Source organism: Stegodyphus dumicola, chromosome 5 (genome assembly GCF_044657685.1).
Source record: "Stegodyphus dumicola isolate Sdum_Otavi_A_Nest chromosome 5, ASM4465768v1".
Taxonomy (NCBI): Eukaryota; Metazoa; Arthropoda; class Arachnida; order Araneae; family Eresidae; genus Stegodyphus; species Stegodyphus dumicola.
In genome coordinates, this window is record NC_140772.1 from 21,463,912 (window position 1) to 21,489,039 (window position 25,128).

The 25,128-nt window shown below is 31.5% G+C and overlaps 1 protein-coding gene across 4 annotated transcripts in view; it reads left to right on the forward strand.

Annotated features, from left to right (window-relative positions):
• Positions 1-25,128, forward strand: part of LOC118197475 (protein still life, isoform SIF type 1-like) — a 325,495-nt gene that overhangs the window by 260,027 nt on the left and 40,340 nt on the right. For 3 of the 4 annotated variants that reach the window (XM_085816492.1, XM_085816495.1, XM_085816493.1), the window contains 4 exons: positions 401-581; positions 4,421-4,726; positions 9,168-9,298; positions 18,096-18,287. In XM_085816492.1, the coding sequence (XP_085672618.1) occupies positions 401-581; positions 4,421-4,726; positions 9,168-9,298; positions 18,096-18,287 (810 nt within the window). The remainder of the gene's footprint in view (positions 1-400; positions 582-4,420; positions 4,727-9,167; positions 9,299-18,095; positions 18,288-25,128) is intronic. The other variant, XM_085816494.1, reaches the window with a different exon arrangement.

Genomic DNA, 25,128 nt, shown 5'->3' on the forward strand with positions numbered 1-25,128 from the left:
CTTTAAGCATAAATATTGATAAATAAACCCGTAATCCCGATGTATTAATAGCACTTTCTTGAAACGATGATTAATGGTTTTTAACTTTGTTTTTTTTTCCTGCAGTATCTACATAGTTCTGTATCTTCAAAGTAAATGTGTATTATTGAAATGTGTGATATTTCGTTTTCCTGAGAGATTGATGAGTTAGTTAATAAATGTGATGTTCATTATATCTATTAATACCATTAACTCCCCCAACTCCCATCTATTAATGCCATTATATCTATTAACTCCCATCTATTAATACCATACTCCCCCAACTTATATATTTCGTAAAAGAATTGTTATAAAAAATTATTTTAAGCTTTCCTCCTTCCTTCCTTGAAAGTCTTTAAAAATATCTGTTTTATCTCTACAGCAATACGAAGTGCTTGAAGTGTGTCCTAAAGTGCTGTATCAGGTGGAACTTGGTCGCCAAAGTCTCGAGCAGTTATTCGGTTTCAGCGTAGAGGCAGAGCTGGTAGAAAATGTAGATCACCAAGACGAGCTCTGCGTCTACGTCAGCAGAGTAGAAGAGGGTAGCGTTGCTTATCAACAAGGTATGACTTTGACAAGTTTCTAGAAAATTATGAAAACTTTTAATTTACATCCTAGCTAAATGCTATTATTAAGTAAGAAACATTATTTATAAAGTTACGTCTTAAATGATATAATACTTTTCAATATGTTATTTTCAATGCGCTTCGTTACGAATTTGAGTCATTAATGGCACACTTTATGAACACTAGCACATAAAGTTTTAATATCATTACATATATTTAGTTTCTGCGAGTTTTCAGGGCAATACCTTGTAAAGTTGCGCGCTTCCAACCTGCATGCAACAAAGTGGTGACTGCTGAGAGCTGGAAATTAGACAGAGTCTTGAGAAGGGTTTAAATCCCTTTTTATTCAACTTTAGAAATTACAAATGCGTGCTCTTGACGCTCACAAACTACGCCGACCCGGCGGTAAAATAAAAATAAGGAACTGCAAAGAGATACTAACAAGTGACTAACTACGAGGCTCTCTAAACGTAACTAACCTCACCGCGTTCTAAAATACCGCTGATAATTCAGCAAACTCTGAAAAGATTAACAATTTGCCGAGGCAAGCATACAGGCCGAAACGCGTGGTTCTTCAATTTCTAACTAGCCACCTCCACACTCGTGAAGCAAGAAAGCACACCTTCGAACTCTTTTCCTTTCTATTTAACTCAGAATACTTCCGCTGACAATTTGAATCCTTGCGCGTTCTACTAAAATTTACATACTCTGGCATTGGCAGTTCCAGGGGAAAGTAAGGCTTAACAGGAAAGATAGTTTAAACTTAAAATAAATGTTAGTTAAAATAAATATAAACCCTACAACCTAAATGAATACCTATTTATGAAACAAAATGTATACAATATGAACCTTCTCAATGTATTTTAAAATCTTCTCTCTGGCTTAAATAATTATTTCAGAATCGAGTGAGAGATAATTTAAAAAGAAATCTCAATATCTTAATTCCTGAGTACAAGCGCTTATGGAATACATGATGCAAAAAGAATTCCGAATTCCATTCAAAATTATCAAAACATACATCATAAAATCAACCTGTTACTACGTAAAGAACAAATTCTACAGTTTATAATAATTTTGTTAAAAAAGTTTTAATTAGAAACAATTATACATTAATAAAACGACTTTCAAAATTCGTATTACAATTAAAATACGATACTTAACTGAGCGTTTACAAATTTTCTTCTCAGAATAAAATTAAGTGAACATGCATAATACGTGTGATATTTATGTTCTAAATTTTTAAAGCAGCCAGCCAGAATGAGAAAAATGATGCATATCTTCATGCAGCGTAGTTCAATGTGGCCATCTTAAATTTTATAAATCTTAAATTAGAAAAGCTTTTTATTAAATTGTACATTAGGTGCCTAATCTCAAAAATTCTAGTCAAGGGTCAGTACGGAATGTGCAAAACTATTTAATTTACGTTTTTCTAATTTAAGATTTTTTTTTAAATTTGTCTAATGTTTAAACCTTTTTAGCCTTACAAAACGCACATTGGTTATTTCAAAATCAGGCTGCACTTTTACATCTCTCGAAACATGAACCACTTTCATGAAGATGCCACGAAAATTGTAAAATTATGTTTTTCAAGATTTTTACTTTTGTTTATCAGTTTTCCTCATTTTTAAGCAATGGTTGTTTTCACTGTTTTGACCTTACATGTTTTTCATTTGTTCCCTACTTTGATGTACCTGAAATATAAATTTTAAGTTTACTATCACTTTTAACTTTTATGATATATTTATACATAAAATAAGAAATTTAGAATCAGTTTTACAAAGATCAAAATTTGAAATTCATAATGTAAAAAAGAATTTAATCAATGATAAACTAAAACTTTTAAACAAGTAATACCCTAATTTAAAAAAACTCAATGAAGTTTACAGAAAAAGAACATAATAGAAGAGTAATTCAATCAACTTCAATGCTACTTCGTCAAGAGGAGAAACACTGAAATCAATTGAAAACTCTCTTTCGCAGAAAGTTGTCGGAAGTTTTCATGCTGCTCTTTGGAAAAGACCAAAACGCTTTCAACCGTATATTACTTTATTATGTTGTTTGTTTTTGCTTCAGTTTTGATTTATATTAAATATTTTTCCTGTTAGTAAGCTAATGACTTTTACTGATTTAATTATTTTAATAATTAATTAACAATTATTTTAATTAATAATTTAATTAAATTATTTTTATTGTATCATGATTATATATATATATATATTCGCTAATTAGTGAATATTTCGGGAATCACATTGTTATTTTTTAACTTTTCCCTTTCATTCTTAAAATAGATTGGAAGAGTCAAAATAGAATATTAACTGCTATGTTTATAATGTCTGTCATTCCCTACTTTATTTCAGTTCCAGCCTAGCTCTGCGTATGAACTCGTTTATATAGTTTCAAATTCATTGCCTTCCAAAGAATTTACTAAAACCAACGGTCATCATGTTTCAAAGGCTGCGTAAATGCACCATAGAGATATCAGGAATGGCTTCCGATATGGGCATTTCCTGTAGCCCTTGCATAATTTCTCGATCTTTCTCGCAGTGTGACAACAAAGCATAAAGCTGCAAGCACTTTCTTTTTCTTTCTTAGAGATCTTTTCAAAACTATATTAAATATCAAAAGCAATGTTCTCTTCAAAGATGCAAAATTTCAAAATAATATGGATTCTGAAGTCAAAGCGCCCTTGCTGGTTTCCTGAATGAAACGTTGCAGTCATGTGTTAAGAAAGATTCTTTTAAGTCTGTCTTTGTGTACTGAAATTTTAATCATTTCTCTAGAAAGAAATTGAATAACCACCTTCTGTGAGCGCTAATCCCTTAGGCACTAAGTATTTAAAATTTCATAAGTGGAAATAGAGTTATATGTATTGCAAAAGATTTTAATATTTAAAATTTCATAAGTGGAAATAGAGTTATATGTATTGCAAAAGATTTCTCGTGGATATATGAAATAGAAGTGAACCAATAGCTGATCTAAACTCATTTGATGTAACCACGTAAGGATCCTAAGTTCTACTAACGTTTATTTTATTTTAAAACTGTACTATCACTTCTTATTTTCTACTTCCGGCCAGAATTAAATGCTTTAACTTGTTTATGCAAATTGTCTTGCTAACGCCCAAGTACTTAAGTTGTGGCTTTTTGCCAAGCGAGAGAAAGAGAAGGAGTTTTAGGAAGCAAGCACTGTAGTTTTACGAGTTTTCACTCGGTTGCTGGTTGCCTTTAAGGCCAGAGGTTTAGCCCTCTTGATATTTGCAGACGTATCGTAGTTTCAGCAGCTCGACGTACTACATACGTACCTTTCTTTAAATAAAGGCCAGTCTTAGTGCTAGGCATTTGTATACTAATTCAAAGTTTTCGTATACCCTTTCTGCTTGTGTTGTCTACTTCACACTTTCTTGAACATAGCTTGAGTAAGCTCCCTGTTCCTATGCAGAACCATTCATGTTTGCAAAGCAAATCAAGAGAAACGCAAGCCCTGACAACCAAAATGGTCTGTTTGTTATTCTTGTCCAGTTTATAGTGAAAGTATCACAGATTCTGTCGTTTCTTTGCTTCGAGAAATATTTCTATGACTGTGATCTACTTGACTCTAGTAAAAGGTTGCTTTGGGGGTTTTTCAGCCAAACAACCCAAAACTGACATTTCTGATACCTTTCTTCCAAATTCATAAAATTTCCTCACTCGTATTTATATTATTTTAAACTATTCTGTCTTTTATTTTTCTTCATCATCAAGTAGGAGAAATTTATTACACCCTTTAGCTTCTCATCTAAAATGAATAACTTTAAATTATAGCGTTTTTGTTCTAATATGGAACATCTTTTTGTTAAGGTTTAATGAAAGGAGACGAGATCATGGTGATCAATGGTGCCATCGTCAGCGATTTGGATATGATGTACATCGAAAGCATCTTACAAGAGGAGCAATCTCTTTGTATGATGATGAGATCATCGAGGACTGAGCCTCCAGATCTGGCTAGTGCGATGAGAACTACCACAGACGATTACATTGAATCTTTGGTATGTCCTCCCCCACCTGGAGACTCTGTTATCTCGGAGGACATGATTGGAAAACTCATAGTTCCCTCTCCTATTTGGTGCAAGGAAGGGGGCACTTTGCTCAAAACGGCACAATCCAGTAAGAAGCTGCATTTTGTCTATGTAAAATTACGTCACCTTCCTTTTTTTTTTCTTGTAAAAGTATAAGAAATTGTATAATGTGTCTGTAATTAATTGGTATCCAATTCATTAGTATTGGACTAAAACTTAATTAGTACTGGAACGCATGAAACTGCAAACACTTTTGTGAAAGGAGTAAATGTCAAATTCGGATGCTGTACATTAAACCTACAGAGAAAAAACGTTGATTTTCTAAATTCAAAAAATCTGATGTGTACACCACATGACTTCCTTGTACGGAATATTAAATTATACACATTTTTTTCTTGCATTTCATTTAAACTTATTGTATTCAATTAAATCTACTTCGCCGACAACGCGTAAACCACAATAGAATAAATGCATTCTTTAAAATTCACTCTAGTATTGGTTTACCATAGCGACACTCTGGCGCTAGATTCACTTAACAGTATCATATTTCGTTCATATTATAACTCATAATGCAAAAAAATTATATCATTTAAAGAATAGAATTATCTATTCGTTGCCACATGTTCTATTCAAATACTATAATAAAGCTAGAACGATGTATAAAAGAAATTAAGCAAACAAAACAAAAAAGAAACAGTTTTTCAAAGACGATTGAGTATTTCTCATTCAATTAATTCAGTTCTCACTTCGCGAGATGACAAAAATACATAAAAAGTCAAAATATCTATATTAAAAATTACGAAGTAAATCTTAAACACTTATTTCCTCGAAAAAATTGAAGAAAGGATTAAGTATGATTTAATTGGCAATAATAAATGAAGGCGTTATCTTTGTTGTTGCGAAGCTAAGTTTCTCTAGATTGGCAACCAATCCACTAGTCTCCTGTTTCAAATGTAAACAATCAATGGCCGCCATAAAAAAAAGGCTTAGCAGCACTTAAACAACTTTAAAATTGTTGATAATTCTAAAAATATCGCATACAGATTTACTAAAGGCATAAAAACCTTAACAACATAATTCAATCATTTTTAAAGCAAAAAATGTACAATTTACAAACATATAAGAGTAAAGAAACTGAGATCACTGAGCCGGGTGACAGAGAGGATATATAAATAAATATATTTATATAGGTTTGGTGGGGCCGATTGCAACCAAAATACGAGGTGCACATCTACATGTTATAGCAGTCCTATATACAAAATTTCAACGTTCTGAGACTACTCGTTTTTGAGTTATGCGAGATACGTACGTACGCAAGTACGTACATACGTTCGTACAAACGCTACGAAAAATTCTCTTCAGAATTCATTTTAAAGCATTTTTTTTTTTTTTTTTTTTTTTTTTGAAAAGAGTCCTTTTGTATTCTGTCCTTACGTACAGATATCACGCAAAAACATCGTTAAATTGCATTCGATAGCGGTCGACATGGATATTTTCGTTGAAATATGCTGCCTGAAACTTTCCGCGATTACAATACTTCCTTTTTACTTCGTACAAGGAAGTAAAAAGAGAAGAACTTTTTTAATTATATTTCCTATGTTATAGTAGCTATAAAATTATCAATTATAAAATCGTATTGAAATTTCAAGTTTTCAGTCTTAATGGGAGATAGTAAAATTTCAAGGTCTATTATGGCCTTGGTAAATATCATCTGACGACAAACCTATTTTTATTCTTATCTGAGAATCACTTCAAAATTTGATTGTTTCTCTTGTGAAGATATCTGAATGAGTGTCATAAAGCTTTTTCTGGGAATAAATACTAAATATAAAGTTTTGTTCTATATCAGGTGTTCTAGTGTCATAATTTAGTGCCAAGTTCCACCATTTAACTAGTATTTTGAAATTCATTAAACTGCTTACTAGAGAAATAAGCCTGCCATTATTTTTCATTTTTTGTAATGAGAATGAGACAAAAATTAATCATGTCTAAGTTTTCATAATCTTGGGATTCAATGATGTATGCTGTGTTATTATGAGCTTTGGAAGCATAAAAATAACTTTATGCGGGATATTATTCTTTAATCACATTTAGTGGCAAATATGAGATTTTAGTGCACTATTTTGATAATTGATAATAATTTTAATAATTTTGCATGTTTCTGAAGTTGTTTTATTAATATAATTTCAGTCTTTTTGCGTTGAATGATTCAAATAGAAGTGCAATATTGTTACGGATTTAATATTTAAATAGCTTATATTGTAAATTAAATGGTTTTATTTCCTGCGCAGTGCAGCGCGTGACGAATATTAAAAGAAAGCTAAGCCGGAAAATTGAAAATACAAGAGCGCGTGCATGTAACATTTAATAAATACAGTGGATGGACAAAAATATGGAAACACCTTGTGAAATGCATGTTTGAAAAGAAAGATTGATTTTAATGAAATATGTAGGTGGCGCTGGCGTTTTTGACTACTGACGCCGCCTATACAACTTCGTAAATGTGCTAAACAGTTCAGTTGTTTTCGGAGTACTGTTATGTGAGGTTGTCATTGCATTATGTCAGAGTTAACAGACTTCGAACGTGGGCAAATTGTTGGAGCACGTATGGTAGGTGCTTCCGTAAGCAAGGTAGCCGAGGTGTTTAGTGTTTCAAGAGGTACTGTATCGAAGATTTATTCCGCATATTTGAAAAGCGGAAAAACATCATCTGCTAAAACACAGCGCGGACGAAAGTGTGTCCTGAGTGATCGTGACAGACGATCATTAAGGGCAATTGTGACGAAAAATAAGAAGACCACAGCTGCAAAAGTTACTGCTGAAATGAATGTTGTGTTACCGAACCCTGTGAGTACCAAAACAATTAGAAGGGAGCTTCGTAAACAGGGAATTGCTGACCGTGCTGCAATTGAGAAGCCACTCATCAGTGATGCTAATGCCCGTAACAGGAAAAGGTGGTGTTTAAGTCATTAAGCCTGGACTATAGAGCAGTGGAAGCGAGTAATATGGTCTGACGAGTCTTCTTTCACATTGTTTCCCACTTCTGGCCGAGTTTACGTTCTGGAAAACGCCATCTCAAGCCTATAATACAGACTGCTTGTTGCCAAGAGTGAAACATGGCGGGTGTTCTGTTATGGTTTGGGCAGCCATATCGTGGTTCTCTGCTAGCCCCATGATAACTGTGTCAGGGCACATGACTGCCAAGACTTATGTGAACGTTTTGGCCGATCAAGTTCATCCCATGGTACGAACTTTGTTCCCCGATGGTGATGATGTCTTCCAAGACGACAGAGCCCCTGTTCACACAGCTCACATTGTCCAGGACTGGTTTTCTGAGCACGAGGATGAGTTGTCCCATCTCCCCTGGCCACCACAGTCGCCAGACCTGAATATTATTGAACCTTTGTGGTCTACATTGGAACAGAAAGTGCGTTCTCGTTATCCACTGCCAACATCGTTATCTGAACTTGCCACCGTTTTAATTATATTTCCTATGTTGAAGGAAGAATGGTATAATATTCCCTTGGCAAACATACAGGAACTGTATTTATCCATTCCGAGAAGACTGCAAGCTGTTTTGGATGCCAACGGGTTTCCTACACCATATTAAGCAAAGAAACATGTTTTTTTAAAGGTGTTTCCATATTTTTGTCCAACACCTGTATCTCTTTTTGATTTCGAGAAAGTACTAGAAAATTCTCGCGCGCGATTTTAAAATCTTATAAAAGGAGGAAAACCTCTCAGTTCATTGTAGTTACTTAGTTTGTTGTTGTTTAGAAAAACTGCTCTTGTTGATTGTAGCGAATTCGCGGATTAGCTTTCTTTAGCTGTTTTGAATTAAGTTCTTTTGAACGTTTGAGTATTTAAAAGATAACTACTGTGAGATTTTGTAATACTGCACAAATATCTGAGGACATTTAAGCATTATTTGTTGTGATAATAATATTTTTTTCCTTTTTCGTCGGACTTGTGCATTCATTTCGTAACGAACCCGTAAGCACGCAACATTAGTTCAATTATAAAATTATTAAAAATTATTATATATTGCATGATTCTACAGTAGCTTTTTTTCCTTTCTGTTCAATAAATTCGCCGAATACTGCAATGAAATTTAAGAGATTAAAAAATAAAGTACTTTATCTGAGCTCAATTTAGTCTTAAAAAATTTAGAATCATTTGTTCACGTTTTTTATTTTGAGAATTTCGTATCATATAGGTATATAATATTTATTTTCTAGAGTTCTAATGTTTAATTACATTAGAACACAAAATTTTAAGAATTTTTTCTCTTGGTCTGAAAGTATTTGTTATTAATAAATTGTAAAAATATAATTAATAAATGGGTTTAGTTGTTGTTTTAAAAAGTGTAATACGCTTTAATGGCATTCTAAAATATTAAAGTATATATTTCTCATTTTCATTTATGATTTCAGACGCTAAATCATATTTTCCTTACATACGATTCAAAGCGCAACGTCATATTATATTCCTCAAATTGGCAATAAGAAATGTTTGTTTCTTTATTTTAGGTTCTATTGAGAGATCTCCGGAAACATCTGGTCGGCCGACTCCATCTCCTGTTCCAAACGCAGATACATCTGCTCTTTCCGTAGATCAAATCGATAGTATCTTGAAGGTAATTGAAGATTCATGCAAAAAGGTAAAGGTGAATCTTTGCCATATGGTCATTTGTGTACATTTTGTTATTTGATTGTAAGAAAAGGGAATATTTCTCTCCGGTTTCAAATTTTCATCATAATATCGTTTATAAATCACAAAATATTGTTAAAATACCTCTGAACTTTAAAAACATATGCTTTTTATGGAGGAAAAGATGACAAAAGTTTGTAATCTCTTTAAATTAAATGCGGGAAAAACATTAAGCGATTAGAATAAAATTTGTCATCTAAAATATTAAAATAATAATTAAACAGGAAGTTAATACTATTAACTACAGTAAAATTAATTAAGGTAGTAAGTCTTATAATAAAGTTTAGTAACGTAATAACCATTATATTGTAGAATAATAAAATGTAATAGTGATAATAACTATATTAAAACAAAAAGAACAAACTACCGTCTTCAAAAAGAATTTCTAATTTCAAGAAATATTTATAAAAACAAAACCTTCAATTGCGATTTCTAAAGGATTTTCTAACTTTTGTCATAGAGAGTTTCCTCAAGTCTTTTATGTTAAAGGAAATACCAAAATTATTCTAAAATCTTTTTTATTTTTTTCATTAATAAATAATGCATTAATAACTTTGAACAGAATTTAAACTTCAATCAACTCTCTTGATTTTAAAAAAAAGGAATTTATAATAAGTACGTGGGAAAGGCTTTTTTCTCGACGCTTTTTATTTATATTTTAATTTTTCGGTACTTTTCCGTTTTGCCTGCGCAGGCGATAAAATCGCCAATAATGGTACAACTGATGCCAAACGGAATATTCTCGTTGGTAACCTTTCACGCCTCATTTTCAAAACAAATCGCAGCCATTTCTTATCAGATTGATTGTTTCTTTCAATACTGGCATATAATTACATACAATTTTTATCAGCAGCTAGTTCAATTTTATGCCCTAAGGCAATTAGCGATCATTAAGTCAATTAGGATGCAATCACACCGCTCACCCGAAGGCGAAAATATAGAAAAGTAAAAGTCAAGGCTTAAATTCATCCATTCTGATGACAATGCACTAGCGAAGTAAAGCACTGCGGTTTTGCAGAATTTCTGAGTAAGCTATTCGTACGAATTGAAATAATTCTTCCATTCCAATACAGGATGTTGAACCATGAAAACATAGTAAATTCTTAAATTAAAATCCTTTTACAAATTTATTGTCTTTATTTATTAGCATTTTACAAAGTTTTAAACGATATTAAATGTTTACGCCTTCAAAATAAAAAATTCTTAGAACTAACATTTCTTAACATTTTTTACGTGTATACTGTATGTTGTCGCCAATAAAGTCTGCTTGGCGAGATTTGCGCCGGCGAAACGGAAAAGTACCAATTTTTCATATTATATTTTAACACTAAACCTATAATATCCATAGATAAAAGTCAATTATATTGTATAATTTCATATCTCATAATTAGAAATTATATTTACAACATGAAATGAAACGCTTTATTCAATGTGTACAAAAATTATTAAAAAAATATTCTTAAAGATATTTATTTTAAAACATGCATTAATTTAATTCAAATAATGAACCGAGAGAAATATTCAATGCGGAAGCTCAAAAGTAAACCACTTTTATTACTGTATCTCCTGGATTAGGCAATGGAAAAGAGATATAAAGTAAACCCCCCAAATTTTCGAAATGCACCATAAACGTATTTTCTATTTTTTGTAATTTTTTGAAAATATTTATCATGATGTCAGAGTAGATCACTTTTGACCAATGGCAGCATCATGATAAAATAGGATAATGAAAAATATTTAATGACGTCACTTTTGCATTACTTTTTGTACTTTTTTGCCAAATTAGTATTTTTTAGCATGTTTGATATACTTAAAAAAAGATTTTTGTATACGGAATAGCGGAGAATTTTTCGTCAAATGGATGCTATAATTTAGAACAAATTGCAGATCTCAGTTACTGGATAGTTATAAATAAGAAAACAAACTGTTTACAATATGTTGAAAAAATTAATGAATTTCGATTTAGAAGTCAACGAGTTATTCATTAAATCGTGATCCATAATTGAATAAATAAACTAAGAAGAAACTAATAATATGAGCAAATGAAACAGGTTTATTATGATCATGTTAGGTACAGTGCACAGAAACAAAAACAAAAAAATCTGATGTGTACACCAGATGACTTCCTTGTATTGTAATATTAAATTATACGCATTTTTTCTTTTAAACTTATTGGATTGAATTAAATCATTTCATTTAAACTTATTGGATTGAATTAAATCTACTTCGCCGACAGCGCATAAACCACAATAGAATAGCATTCTTTAAAATTCGCTCTAGTACTTGTTTACGATAGCGACACTCTGGCGCTAGATTCACTTAACAGTATTAATAATTATATAACAGTTAACTTATATATTTCGTTCATATTATAACTCATAACGCACAAAATTTATATCATTTAAAGAATAGAATTATCTAATCGTTGCCACATGTTCTATTCAAATACTATAATAAAGCTAAAACGATGTATAAAGGAAATGAAGCAAACAAAACAAAAAAGAAACAGTTTTTCACAGACGATTGAGTATTTCTCATTTAATTAATTCAGTTCTCACTTCGCGAGAAGGCAAAAATACATAAAAACTCAAAATATCTATATTAAAAATTACGAAGTAAATCTCAAACACTTGTTTCCTCGAAAAAATTCCAGAAAGAATTAAGCATGATTTAATTGACTATAATAAATGAAGGCGTTATCTTTGTTTTTGCGAAGCTAAGCTTCTCTAGATTGGCAACAAATCCACTAGTCTCCTGTTCCAATGTAAACATCAATGGCCGCCATTAAAAAAAGGCTTAGCGGCAATTAAACAACTTTAAAATTGCTGATAATTCTAAAAATATTGCACACAGATTTACTAAAGACATAAAATCCTTAACCGGAAGATAAAAACATAATTCAATCATTTTTAAAGCAAAAAATGTACAATTTACAAACATATAAGAGTAAAGAAACTGAGATCACTGAGCCGGGTAACAGAGGGGATATATATATAAATATATTTATATACGTTTGGTGTAGCCGATTGCAACCAAAATACGAGGTGCACATCTACATGTTATAGCAGTCCTATATACAAAATTTCAACGTTCTGAGGCTACTCGTTTTGGAGTTATGCGAGATACGTATGTACGTACATACGTTCGTACAGACGCCACGAAAAATTCTCTTCCAAATTAATTTTAGAGCAGTTTTTTTTTTTTGGGGGGGGGGAAGGAAAAGAGTATTTTATTCTGTCCTTACGTATAGATATCATGCAAAGTCATCGTTAAATCGCATTCGATAGCGGTCAAAGTGGATATTTTCGTTGAAATGTGCTGCCTGAAACTTTTCGCGATTGCAATACTTCCTTTTTACTTCGTACAAGGAAGTAAAAATAAAAAAAATAGGACAGTTCTCTATATCACCCTGTTCTACTGGGCCGATTCACGAAATTTAACTTGTGTTTTTCATGTCTCGAATGCGCGACTTAGGATATATATTAGATTTATATATAGCATAGTTCTAACATGGGCATTGTGATACACAACCGAACTTTTCTGAAATAACATATCAATTGTTTTCCATATTTCCATTCTACGACTGAAATTATGCCAAAGTGCCAAGTTTGGTAAAAATTTCGCGAGTAGTTTTTAAAAAATTAGTTCTCACAATTTTATCTTCTCCATGTTAATAGAGTTTGGTATATATTTATTAATATCTCCTTTTTTATTAAACTTATTTGATTCTTCCTTTCACATTTCGAAATTTAGGCATGCTGTCTCCTTTCCAGGATTAAATGCAGCAGTAGAACGTGTTTTTTCTAGTATCAATAAAATATGGATAATTATAAAAACGCAGTTGAACATTAATTAAAATATGTATTAAGCGTAAAATATGATTTGACCAATTCATGTGAGAAATTTCACATTTTAATAAATGATCCAAATTTATTGCAAAGTATTCATTCGGATGAAAAATATCACCTTGAAAGAAAACCATAATTTTTTAAATAAAATTTTAAATTAATTAAAAAACATAATATTCAAATTATAGTTTTTGGAAAATTATATAGTTACCAATAGTTAATAATAAACATATTTTTGTATATTTATAGATAAGTAAATGAATGTATACAATAAAATACATTTTTTTGAATTATTGGTCTGCTTTCATAACTAAATTGCAATTCTTATTTCATTCCATTTGTCCCGCTTTGTCTCCATGAAAATGTGGTCACTTAGATATCATTGATTATTTTCTCTATGCCTCTTGATAACGAACTGTCACTGCATGAGAAAGGTTTTACTCGCTATGCTCTACCATTTCTCAAATATATTTTTAAATGGTAGATATTTTTATTTTTAATTAAATTTTATCAAACCATAAAGGAAAATAAGTTGCCACTTCCAGAACAAAAAAAATGTAATATATTGACAATGAGAGTAATTTGAGCTTTAGTCATAAGTTTATTATTTCTTACACGGAAATTGTCAATATAATGCAAATAAAAAATTATTTCTATAATTTAGGATATTTGAGTAATTATTGTCAAGGCGGATTCAGTGAATGTAACGTTACAATCTTATTTTCCATTATATTAATTTCATTATTAGACTCGGAATATCTATGGAACTTTACACAATTTTACCCATGCCGTAAATAGTGTACTCCTTTCGTGACATGACGATCATTCGCACTGTTTGCGCTTGTTTCTTTAAATTATAAAAGCATTTTAAATTCATAATTGTATTTACAGTGGTGGCCAAAATTGTGGACACTTTTGGAAATTTTTATGTTTTTGAACTTTGTATGCTTATAGAAAATGTTACGTTTCGCAAAATGCAAACTTGTATATATCATTTTAAAGAGAATTTATTACTGAATTCAATACAAAACACAAAATTCAATTATTTGCAATACAAATAAAGTTATATGTACTTTAATATAAATAAAAAACACAGTTATAAAGTGGTTTGTAATGTCTAGATTTCCTGGCCAATCACCGTTCTTGTTCTGAGAACCAATCAAATGTTAGTAACTGCCAGTAGAAGCTGACATCATATTTACACTTGAAACAATTCATTATTTTGTTTTGCTCTGTAGAAGGAGGACCTATTTCTTATACACTGCAATTACAAGTAGGAATTTTTGAAAAACTTTTTAATATTTATTCAAAAAACAATGACATCAAATGAAAGAGTAGATTGGACACCTAGAAAGAGATGTAATATTATTGTGTTACGAGAAAGTGTCTTTCCTACGCTGAAGTTGCAAGACAGGTGGGTGGTCAGTGACTACATCTGGAGTCCGAAAGTTTTGTTTACCATATCAGGAGACAAAATTAATAAAAAAGAAAGAAGGAAAAGGCCGAAAAAGGTGCACCACATCTATTGATGACAGAAGAATAAAAGGACTATGTCTCCAAGATAGAAAAATGTCATCAGCGGCCATCAGAAATGATCTAAATGATGCTGGCGTTTCTGTCACTACAAGAACAATCAGGAGAAGATTAACAGATGTTGGACTGAGAGGTAGAATTCCACGAAAAAATCCTTATCTTAATTGTCAGCAACAAAAAAAAGACTACAGTGGGCAAAGGAACACATTAATTGGACAGATGATCAATGGTCACAAGTTATATGGAGTGATGAAACTATGATATCGTTATTCGGTAGTGATGGACGAAAATATGTAAGACGTAGAATAGGAGAAGAGCTACATCCTGACTGCATTCAAGCAACTGTGAAGAACACAGTTAGTGTTTTGATTTGGTCATGCATGTCAGCAGATGGTATTGGTCGCCTTCATGTCATCGATGGGACACTGAATCCCAGAAAATACATTGACACTATTCTAGAACCAAAACTTCTACCTTCCATCAGATATCTCTTTTCCAACAATGCTTCGTTTATTTTTCAGCAGGATTCTGCTCCTTGCCACACGGCCAAAATATCGAAAGAGTGGTTTCGTACAAAGATTATTAAATTGTTGTCATGGCTAGGAAACAGTCCTGACCTCAATCCTATCGAAAATGTGTGGCACCGTTTGAAACCTCTTGTCCGAATGAGGCGCCCATCAAATAAAAGGGAACTAATTGAGGCTATAATTGTTTCCTGGCATCATGTAATAACGAAAGAAGAGCTTAAAACTCTTGCCAGCTCAATGAAACGTCGATGTGAAGCTGTAACAAAAAAAGAGTACCGTACTAAGTACTGATAACTCACTGCAATCATCACTATCTAATGTATATCGATTACTATTATCGTTTAACTTTTTTTGTATTGCAAATAATTGAATTTTGTGTTTTGTAATGAATTCAGTAATAAATTCTCTTTAAAATGATATATACAAGTTTGCATTTTGTGAAACGTAACGTTTTCTATAAGCATACAAAATTCAAAAACATAAAAATTTCTAAAAGTGTCCACAATTTTGGCCACCACTGTATACGGTACTAACTAGTGTCTGGTGTAAAATACTAGAGATGAAAGTTATTATGTTCAAATTGATTATTTCTGCTAGCTTCACAACTAACATGTCGTTAGTTTTCATTATCACCGACCGTAAACCTCATTGTTCTATATACAGCTTTCTGTTATGTACACATAATTTCTAAAACAATTTCATTTTCTCATTTTCAGCAAATATGAATAGTTAAAGACGATAGAGTAACATGAAATATGTGTTCAATCATCAATATTTAAAATAGTAGCACAATTTAATGCTTTAAAATTTTAGAATGTCACAGTAATCTTTTGATGCAATGGAAAAAATTATTTGCATATATGCAAAATATTATACTGAATGTGCTAAGAACTTCAACGAATTCGTAAGAGAATAATTTATTTTGGGCAAAATAGCTTTTAAAAAAAGAACTTTTTTGTTTGCAGTTTAATGAAAGTTTGAATTATAAAAATGCAAGCTATAACGGAATGCAATAAAGGCTTGCACATCATTGCAACACTGATTAGTAACTATATAGATATATCGAGATTAATTTAATTTGCGACTTCACCGGATTCAAGTAGTAAATACGAACTTTTGCTTCTGCGTTAAATTGTATATTATTTAACTTGCCTTCTTTAACTGACCTAGAAATTGTTATTTAAAACAAAATGTTGGTTTTTTTTTCATGGATTATATAAATATATTTCTTATGGCTTACATAAAACAGAGTAATTAATGGTCGAATACCAAAAAAGTCTGATGTGTACACCACATGATTTCCTTGTACGGAATATTAAATTATACGCATTTTTTCTTGCATTTCATTTAAACTTATTAGATTGAATTAAATCTACTTCGCCGACAACGCATAAACCACAATAGAATAAATACATTCTTTAACATTCACTCTATTTGTTTACCATAGCGACACTCTGGCGCTAGGTTTACTTAACAGTATTATATTTCGTTCATATTATAACTCAGAATGCACAAAATTTATATCATTTAAAGAATTATCTAATAGTTTCCACATGTTCTATTCAAATACTATAATAAATCTAGAACGATGTATAAAAGAAATTAAGCAAACAAGACAAAAAAGAAACAGTTTTTCACAAACGATTTAGTATTTCTCATTCAATTAATTCAGTTCTCATTTCGCGAAAAGGCAAAAATACATAAAAACTCAAAATATCTGTATTAAAAATTACGAAGTAAATCTTAAACACTTATTTCCTCGAAAAAATTCCAGAAAGGATTAAGCATGATTTAATTTGCAATAATAAATTAAGGTATTATCTTTGTTGTTGCGAAGCTAAGTTTCTCTAGATTGGCAACAAATCCACTATCCTGCTGTTTCAAATGTAAATAAGCAATGGCCGCCATCAAAAAATTATTAGGCTTAGCGGCACTTAAACAGCTTTAAAATTGTTGATAATTCTAAACACATATCGCATACATATTTACTAAAGGCATAAAAACCTTAACCGAAAGATAAGAACAACATAATTCAATCATTTTTAAAGCAAAAAATGTACAATTTACAAACATATAAGAGTAAAGAAACTGAGATCACTGAGCCGGGTAATAGAGGGGATATATATATATATAAATATATTTATATACGTTTGGTGCGGCTGATCGCAAACAAAATACGAGGTGCACATCTACATGTTATAGCAGTCCTACATACAAAATTTCAACGTTCTGAGGCTACTCGTTTTCGAGTTATGCGAGATACGTACGTACGCATGTACATGCATACGTTCGTACAGACGCCACGGAAAATTCTCTTCAGAATTAATTTTAAAGCAGTTTTATAATTTTTTTTTGGAGGAAACAAGTCTTTTATTCTGTCCTTACGTACAGATATCACGCAAAAACATCGTTAAATTGCATTCGATAGCGGTCAAAATGGATATTTTCGTTGAAATATGCTGCCTGAAACTTTTCGCGATTACAATACTTCCTTTTTACCTCGTACAAGGATTTAAAAATGGAAATTCTACTAATTAAGCTATTTATTTAATTGTCTAAATTTTGTGCATGGCAACTCTGAGAGCAAAATATGTATTCATTAAACAGATACGCAAAAAAAGATCTGCTCCGATTAACTATGTACTTCTCAAATATGGCATAATGATAACTTGAAACTTCTACCAGAACCTTTGCAATATGTCGAGAATTGACATTGTTCTTAGTAAATTTCAGTAAATTGTTTACCTAGACCATATGCTAGTTCAGAAGGCTTTCCTTGATTATTAGATTAAGTTTATGATTGCACGTGAGTTTGAATCATTGTTAATTTTCCTTCCAGACTGCGGATACTGTGACAGAATACTGTCGTGCTCCTTTGGAAAGACGAAGTTCCAGTATAGGAGGCGCCAGCAGTACAGGCAGCAGTGGATCTGCTAGTATACCGTTCATCCCTTCAAGGCAGTTATCGGATGGCGAAAAATTACGGAAAGTCATTATGGAGCTGATAGACACAGAGAGAACTTATGTTAAGGTATATTTTTAAATCTTCGCTGTTGATGAATAACTTTTTCAACTTCAGATAATTTTATTTTAATAGTAGAATATAGCTTTTACAAAAAACCAATATTTTCGAAAATAATAGTTGATTTAGTTCATTGATTTTAATATTATTATTTAAGACCTCTATTTATACAAAATAAATGTTAGATATTTTAAGAGAGAAAATAATAAAATAAAAAATTATAAAAAGTATAATTGATCTTTATCATCTGAATTCAGGATCTGGTCTTAATTCAATATTTTTCGTTTTCTTGATAATACATTTGTAAGCTAAAGTTAATTTTTAAATCCAAATAATCAAAACGTATATAAATAAATTAAATAGCTACATTAAATTCTTTACTTGAATTACGTCAAAGAAACTGCTAGATATATGAGTATAAATAATCTGTCGTTTATCTAGTATCAGTAACTCGTATAAATTCTTTACAAATCTAAAGCTTTCAAAAAGCAGTTGTTCTATATTTACTTTTCGAATGAACAACCATCACCAATTTAAAGGTCATACCGGAAAAATTCGCGATAAAACATTAAAAAAATTTGGACATACATAAATATATTCATTCAGTATATCCTTTATTTCGCTGATATTATCAGAGAGGATAAATATATAAAATTTTAAATCGAATTCTTAACAGATAATATCAAAAGACTTAATATATTACTCTATAGAAAGAAAGAAATTTTGACAGGATATACTGTTTATCATTGTCGAATATTGATCACACAATACTGTTTATCATTTTTTTTTAAAAATTGAGGAATAAAAATTGAAAAGAAATCTGAGTACTAATTGCAATATCACACTACCATATGCAGGCAGACAGTTTTCTAAGCTGTCTAATATTAAATATCATATCATAATTTGCTTTTGATACAAAATCAAAGATCATACGAGTTTCCTTATTTGTCATTTGATTATTCTGACTTTTGCCAAAATGCTTTAGTATTGCAACAAAATAAAATCTGTGCGACTTGCAACAAATTATCGAGAAGAGAATCAGTTTTCTGTTTTGGTTATCAAAATTTGTGAAGCTTTTTTAACAGTTTCTTTAAAAATAAGATGACACTAAAAGCAAGCTTAAATATTTTCCAACTGTGATTTACTAAATCTAAATATTATTTTGTTCTAGAGCTACTTTACTTTATCCTTTAAATTTAGTCGTCTAAAAAAAACTGAAAGCTTTCAAATTTTATATTACCCCCAAAGAAGCGTTTTGTTAACTTAACTTTTTGTGTGTTACCTTTATTTATTAAATATCATGTTCTTCGTACTTAAACCCCATACAATTCAATTCAACAGCAAGACCACAAATATTTAAAGACAACATACCGTTAGAATTTTCGATACACAGTTCCGCGCGCTGGAGATAAAAATAATTTTTCTGTATTACGTTTGCTTAACAGAAATTCATTAAAGTTTTACAAAATACGAAAGAGATAATAAAACAAATTCGAAATTCAAAATTCTGGTTTCCATATGCCCATATTCGGGTAGAGGATTACGTTATTCAAAATTTGATGCCTCTACGCACCATCGTTTTTTCACAATGCGAGAAATATATATATATGTGATGTACCAGCTTTTGTCAGGAATAAATAGATTGTTGAAGAATCATAATTGTAGTCGTAGCTTAAATTATCAGACGATAAGTTTAAAAAACAGGATCCATTTATTATTGGTCAGGAGAAACAGCAGTTACAAAATCAGATATCCGGAGTAAATAAAAAAGAGCTACTAATAATATTTTGTATGAAGTTTACTGCATCGTGACATTTAAGAAAAAAGCCCCGATATTCTTTTGCGAGTCCTTTTATAGCCTCTGGAAAGGCGGAGCTTCCAAGAAATGACGTCAGCCTCGTCAGCCAATCCAGTTCGCTTTAAATATTTCCAGAACATTCTATAACTGTACATGTAGAAAAGGCGGGAAAAACAACTTGACTATGGGGCTGTGGATTTAATTCCACGTACTTTCAAATAAGAGACCATCGCCATTAAAAAATGAAAAACAACATACAATTAGAAATTTAAGTCTAATTTTTACTACAGAATTTTATTATTACAAACATATATATTCTTGCATACATACCTTTCTTCATTATTCGGTTTCTTTAAATATAATTCATGGGGATAATATTTGGTGGCAACAGTTTAAAAAGTGATTCTTCGTTTATACCGAAATGCCACAAAATGTCGTTTTGAGACTAATAACCGTTCTGGGCTATCGCCACTTTTGGCTGAAAATTTTGGCTGACGGAATGAAAAAGCGAAATATATTGCTTTTATTCTTAAGCTTTTATTGCTTTTATTATTTGAATTATGTCTAAATTGCAAAATCACCTCGAAAAAAATAATCAGTTTTCTTTGCGTTAGATTAAAGAAAATTTACACAATTGGCATGTTAATATTAAATTTAAATACAATTTATGCATATGATGCGTATTTGATTAGGTATTTCATACAATTTTAAAACTTTTGTTATATATATAAATATTTTTAATTACTTTATATGTACAATTATGTATAAAAATTATCTTGTTTATAATATGTATATTGATTTGTAACTTTCATGTACATAAATTCCTCTCATTTCGCCATACATTTATGTAAATCTGAATAGCATTTGTGCATTTATCATATATCCCATGCCTTTAATGCCTAAATCCGTATTTTGTAGTTGTATCCCCATGAGTTAACTTCACATATAACAACTTCAATGATGAATTAAAATATAAAATACTTAAAAATTAAATGAATGAATGAAAAACGCGTTTCCTAAATGTAAGAATGTGGGTTCCTTAATGATAATGCATCACAAATATAATAAACGTAATTTTTAACATTATAGCCAACTGACCAGCAATGAATTTTTAATTTTTGCCCCGTGTTCCTCCAAAATATTTACCATCAGCAATCTTGCACATGAATGACTTTTTGCTTTGATTAAAAATTTTATTTATGCTCCTCATTCCTGTATAATCACCTTCTAGCATGATTTCATTCACACTGCACTTAAAAAAAACCTAGCGATGTGAAAACTTGTCAGCACAAATCCATAGCTCTGCATATTACGCATATACCGTAATTTCCGGAAGAAAAGCCGCGGCGTTTACGTGTTTAAAACTTAAATTTTCAGCGGGTGCGGCGTTTCTACCCATGCGGCGTTTAGGTGCACTGAAAATAAAATATTTCCTCTGATGGTCATTGTACATAGTTTGGATGGTTTTGTCATTGTGCATAGACTGGTGCTGTTCCCACACAAAAGACCACTCAGTGGCTTTTTGAGAACGTTATTTTGTTTACATTCTTTCCCTTGAAAGGACCTATATGCCTTATTCACCCTGATCTCAGAACAATAACATTCTTCCCCCTTTCAAATCAACATTCTCATCAGTTTGAAGAGTCTCTCTCCTGTGTGATTCGATGAATCTTCCAGGACCCATCCTCTCCCCACCCCTGCCTTTTCTGCAATTTTTTTCAAAGGCGGAAACGACTCCACCTGCCTCGCAATAACGAACTCTGACGTATTTTCCTTTCAGCATGAATGGATTTTTCTTGGCATTCTGCCAAATACAGATCCCATCAGTTTGGGTACAAGTACTTGTTGAATAGTTTTTAAGTAAGAAGGGAACGGAAAATTTTTGAAAATGTCTCTAAACGGCACAGAAGCTATACATTTCTTACCTTTAATTTATTTTTGAGTTATGGTTTCATTTCATGCATTTTTCTTAACTGGTATGTCATATATCAGGACTTAGTTTGAGTTTTTGCATCTACGACGATGTCACGCGCAATTTAATCTATTGCGGCGTTTACGCTGATGCGGCGTTTCCAAAGAATCTCTAAGGAGAAGAATGAAAGCTTCCATAGACACAATGTAAACCTGTTTCGCCTCTGCGCCGCTGTACCGAAGAGCCACGGCTATGCAGTAAAACACCAGCGCAGGGTGAAATTTAAACAGCGCAGTTCGAGGAGATAGTAAATATTTTACTTTGAAATAACTCAAAATGTTTTATTTTCATACATTTCTGGAGTTTTATGAGCAAAAGGATGTTAGTTGGAATTTTGGGGCGAATTATAGAAATCCTGTCCAACTTTTACTTTCAATTTAAACAGCGAGCCGTACGAAGACAAAATTTAAATGAAATAAATTTCTTAATTCTTTTCTTCTGTAAACTTAAAAAGGGGGGAAAACACATGCCATACAAAACGTAATAAATTTTTATGGATCCATAGTTAAAATTTTACAGTGAAATTTTAAAAGCAAATTCAAACACTGAAATACATTACAATTATCCGACAACAACTTTAAAAACAAATTACCATGAAAACGTTTAGACAATTATTTGGAATGACCATTGTGGAAACGAAGAGCAAAGTTTTCACCCAATAGCCAAAACCATTTCACTTACAGCATTACATTTAAAAAGTCTTTAAAAGAATTTCACATAGCTAAAACCAAGTACCTCTGACTACAACAACAAAGAACGTTTTCGAACAACGTGGTAAAAGATTGCTAACATGGCCGACGGCATGCTGCATTCTTTGATGCTCCTTTGTTGCCTCCTGATGTTATTTCGCACATGCGCAGTGAGGTACGGAGGGTGGATAGTTTTGGAATGGTTTGCCCCTTTAAAGTAAGCTTCAGGGATATACATAATGTGTCTCTTCGGTCTGACGGAGCCACATTTGCCCCGGGGAACCTTTACTTCTTCTCCTTAGAGATTCTTTGGCGTTTCTGTGTAATTTTAATTTCTTTCCCGCCATTTTTCTCGAGTGCGGCGTTTACGCTGATGCGGCCTTTCTTTCGGAAATTACGGTAAATAAATTTTAAGAATTAAATCATGACCACTTTTGCATGGACGAAACACTTTCGCAGAGCATGATTCATTTTATTTTTGTTTTGCCCGACTCCGATGCAGAGCAAACACTATTTATTGAAGCGAAACAAAAAGAAACATGTCTGGTCTCTTGTGCTTTTCTTATTTTCTTTAAAGAAGATCTACTTGACTGTTTTGAACTCCCTTAGAAAAGCCCCATTTTTGGAAGTGTTGTATCCCTGCTATTTCTGACACCTAGTCCTTTATGTTGTTGGTGCAGCACATGAGCGACCTGGTTGATTGGTATGTGGAAGCATTAAAAAAGGTAATTCAGACCTTTCATTGCCTCCCCCCCACTGTCATACCGCTCCACATATTGTCGCATGATCAGCATTACCCTCGAATCCTATCTGCACCATCAATATAAATGCGGGACTGTCTTTGTCTTTTTCTTCCGATCCTCATCTCTTTAATTCTCTCCTCTTCCAAAACAAAAATACTTTTTCTCCCTTATGCACTTCATTGTCGTGACAGTTTTCTGTTTATGCTTGGTTTATCAGAATGGATGTTTGAAGTTTCTATTATTACGTTTATTTTTATTTAATTTGCTTATACTCTTTCCGGAATGGATTTGATGTTGCTTCTGTAGTTACTTTTATAGGTCAGTTATATACCCTCTTTATAATGTTACCCGATATTATCCTCTCCTCCAGCAGTTTAGTACTTGATCCTCATTATATATATTATTTTTGTATAAATAAGTTATATTTTTCGTATATATCTATAATAGTAATCAGATTTCAGACTACTTCATAGCTTTGAAAACATTTAAGTTCTAAAATATTTTATTCTAAAAAAAATGTGATTGTTATTGATAATGAAAGATGAAATTAGCCTAATATTTAATGTATGCCCCAAATTGAACTGACAAAATTGATTGTCAAAAAACTCTTTACTTTCTTTTATTCTAGTGTTAAATCCTACAGTAGACTGCGAATTAAAGATAATTTGACTTTTTACATGTTCTAAGAAATATTTACGTAAATAAATAACTTCATCAGCAAAAAGAAGCATAATTTAAGGGGCTCATACACCTTAAACCCCTTATTATCTTTGAATATGTGATTGTTGCAAGAATTGGGATAACTTATTTATTTTAAGAGCAATTACTTTTACAACTTTTTACAGCTGACTACATAATATAGCTGCTTTGGAAACTAGTAACCAGAAAGTTTGTGTTGCCAAAAATAATTTTGTAATTTAATCCTCTTTGTGACAAAATATTTCGCCATGTTTCCACCTTGCGCGCATGATATTTTAAAAATAACTAATGGTTCATGCTTGAAATTGGATGGAATTTTTTATATGGGCACTATTTTCTAACTGAACCAAAACTCTAATGAATATTTTAATATTGAAAAATTTTATGGACGGAAACATTACAAATTTTTTTAATAAAATACATTTTATAAGCTCAACTCAAAATGAAAAAAAAAATCTGAAATCTTTCCGATTTTAAATTACGTCCGAAGGGGCGTTTTTTAACATTTTGTGTGTTACTTTTCTTTATTAAATATCATGTTCCTCGCACTTAAACCATAAGATCCAGTGCAACAGCAATATCGCAAAATAGTTTTAAAACGAGCATATCTTTATAATTTCCGATACAGAGACTCACGCGCTGGAGATAAAAATGTTTTTTCTGCACAACGTTGCCATTGCTCGCTTTGAAATCCTTGAGTTTGTTAATCAAAGTTTTAAAAAATAGGAAATCGATCATAAAACAAATTTCAAATTTCAAATTGGGTCTTCCACATGCTCATATTCGTTGGAGGATTACGTTATTCAAAATTCGATGACTCTATGTACCGTTGTTTTATCACAATACGAGAAATATACATACATTTATGCAGATTTTTCATTATTTAATTTCTTCAAATATAATGCAGGACTCTAACATTTTGTGGCAACAGTTTGAAAAGTGAACCGAC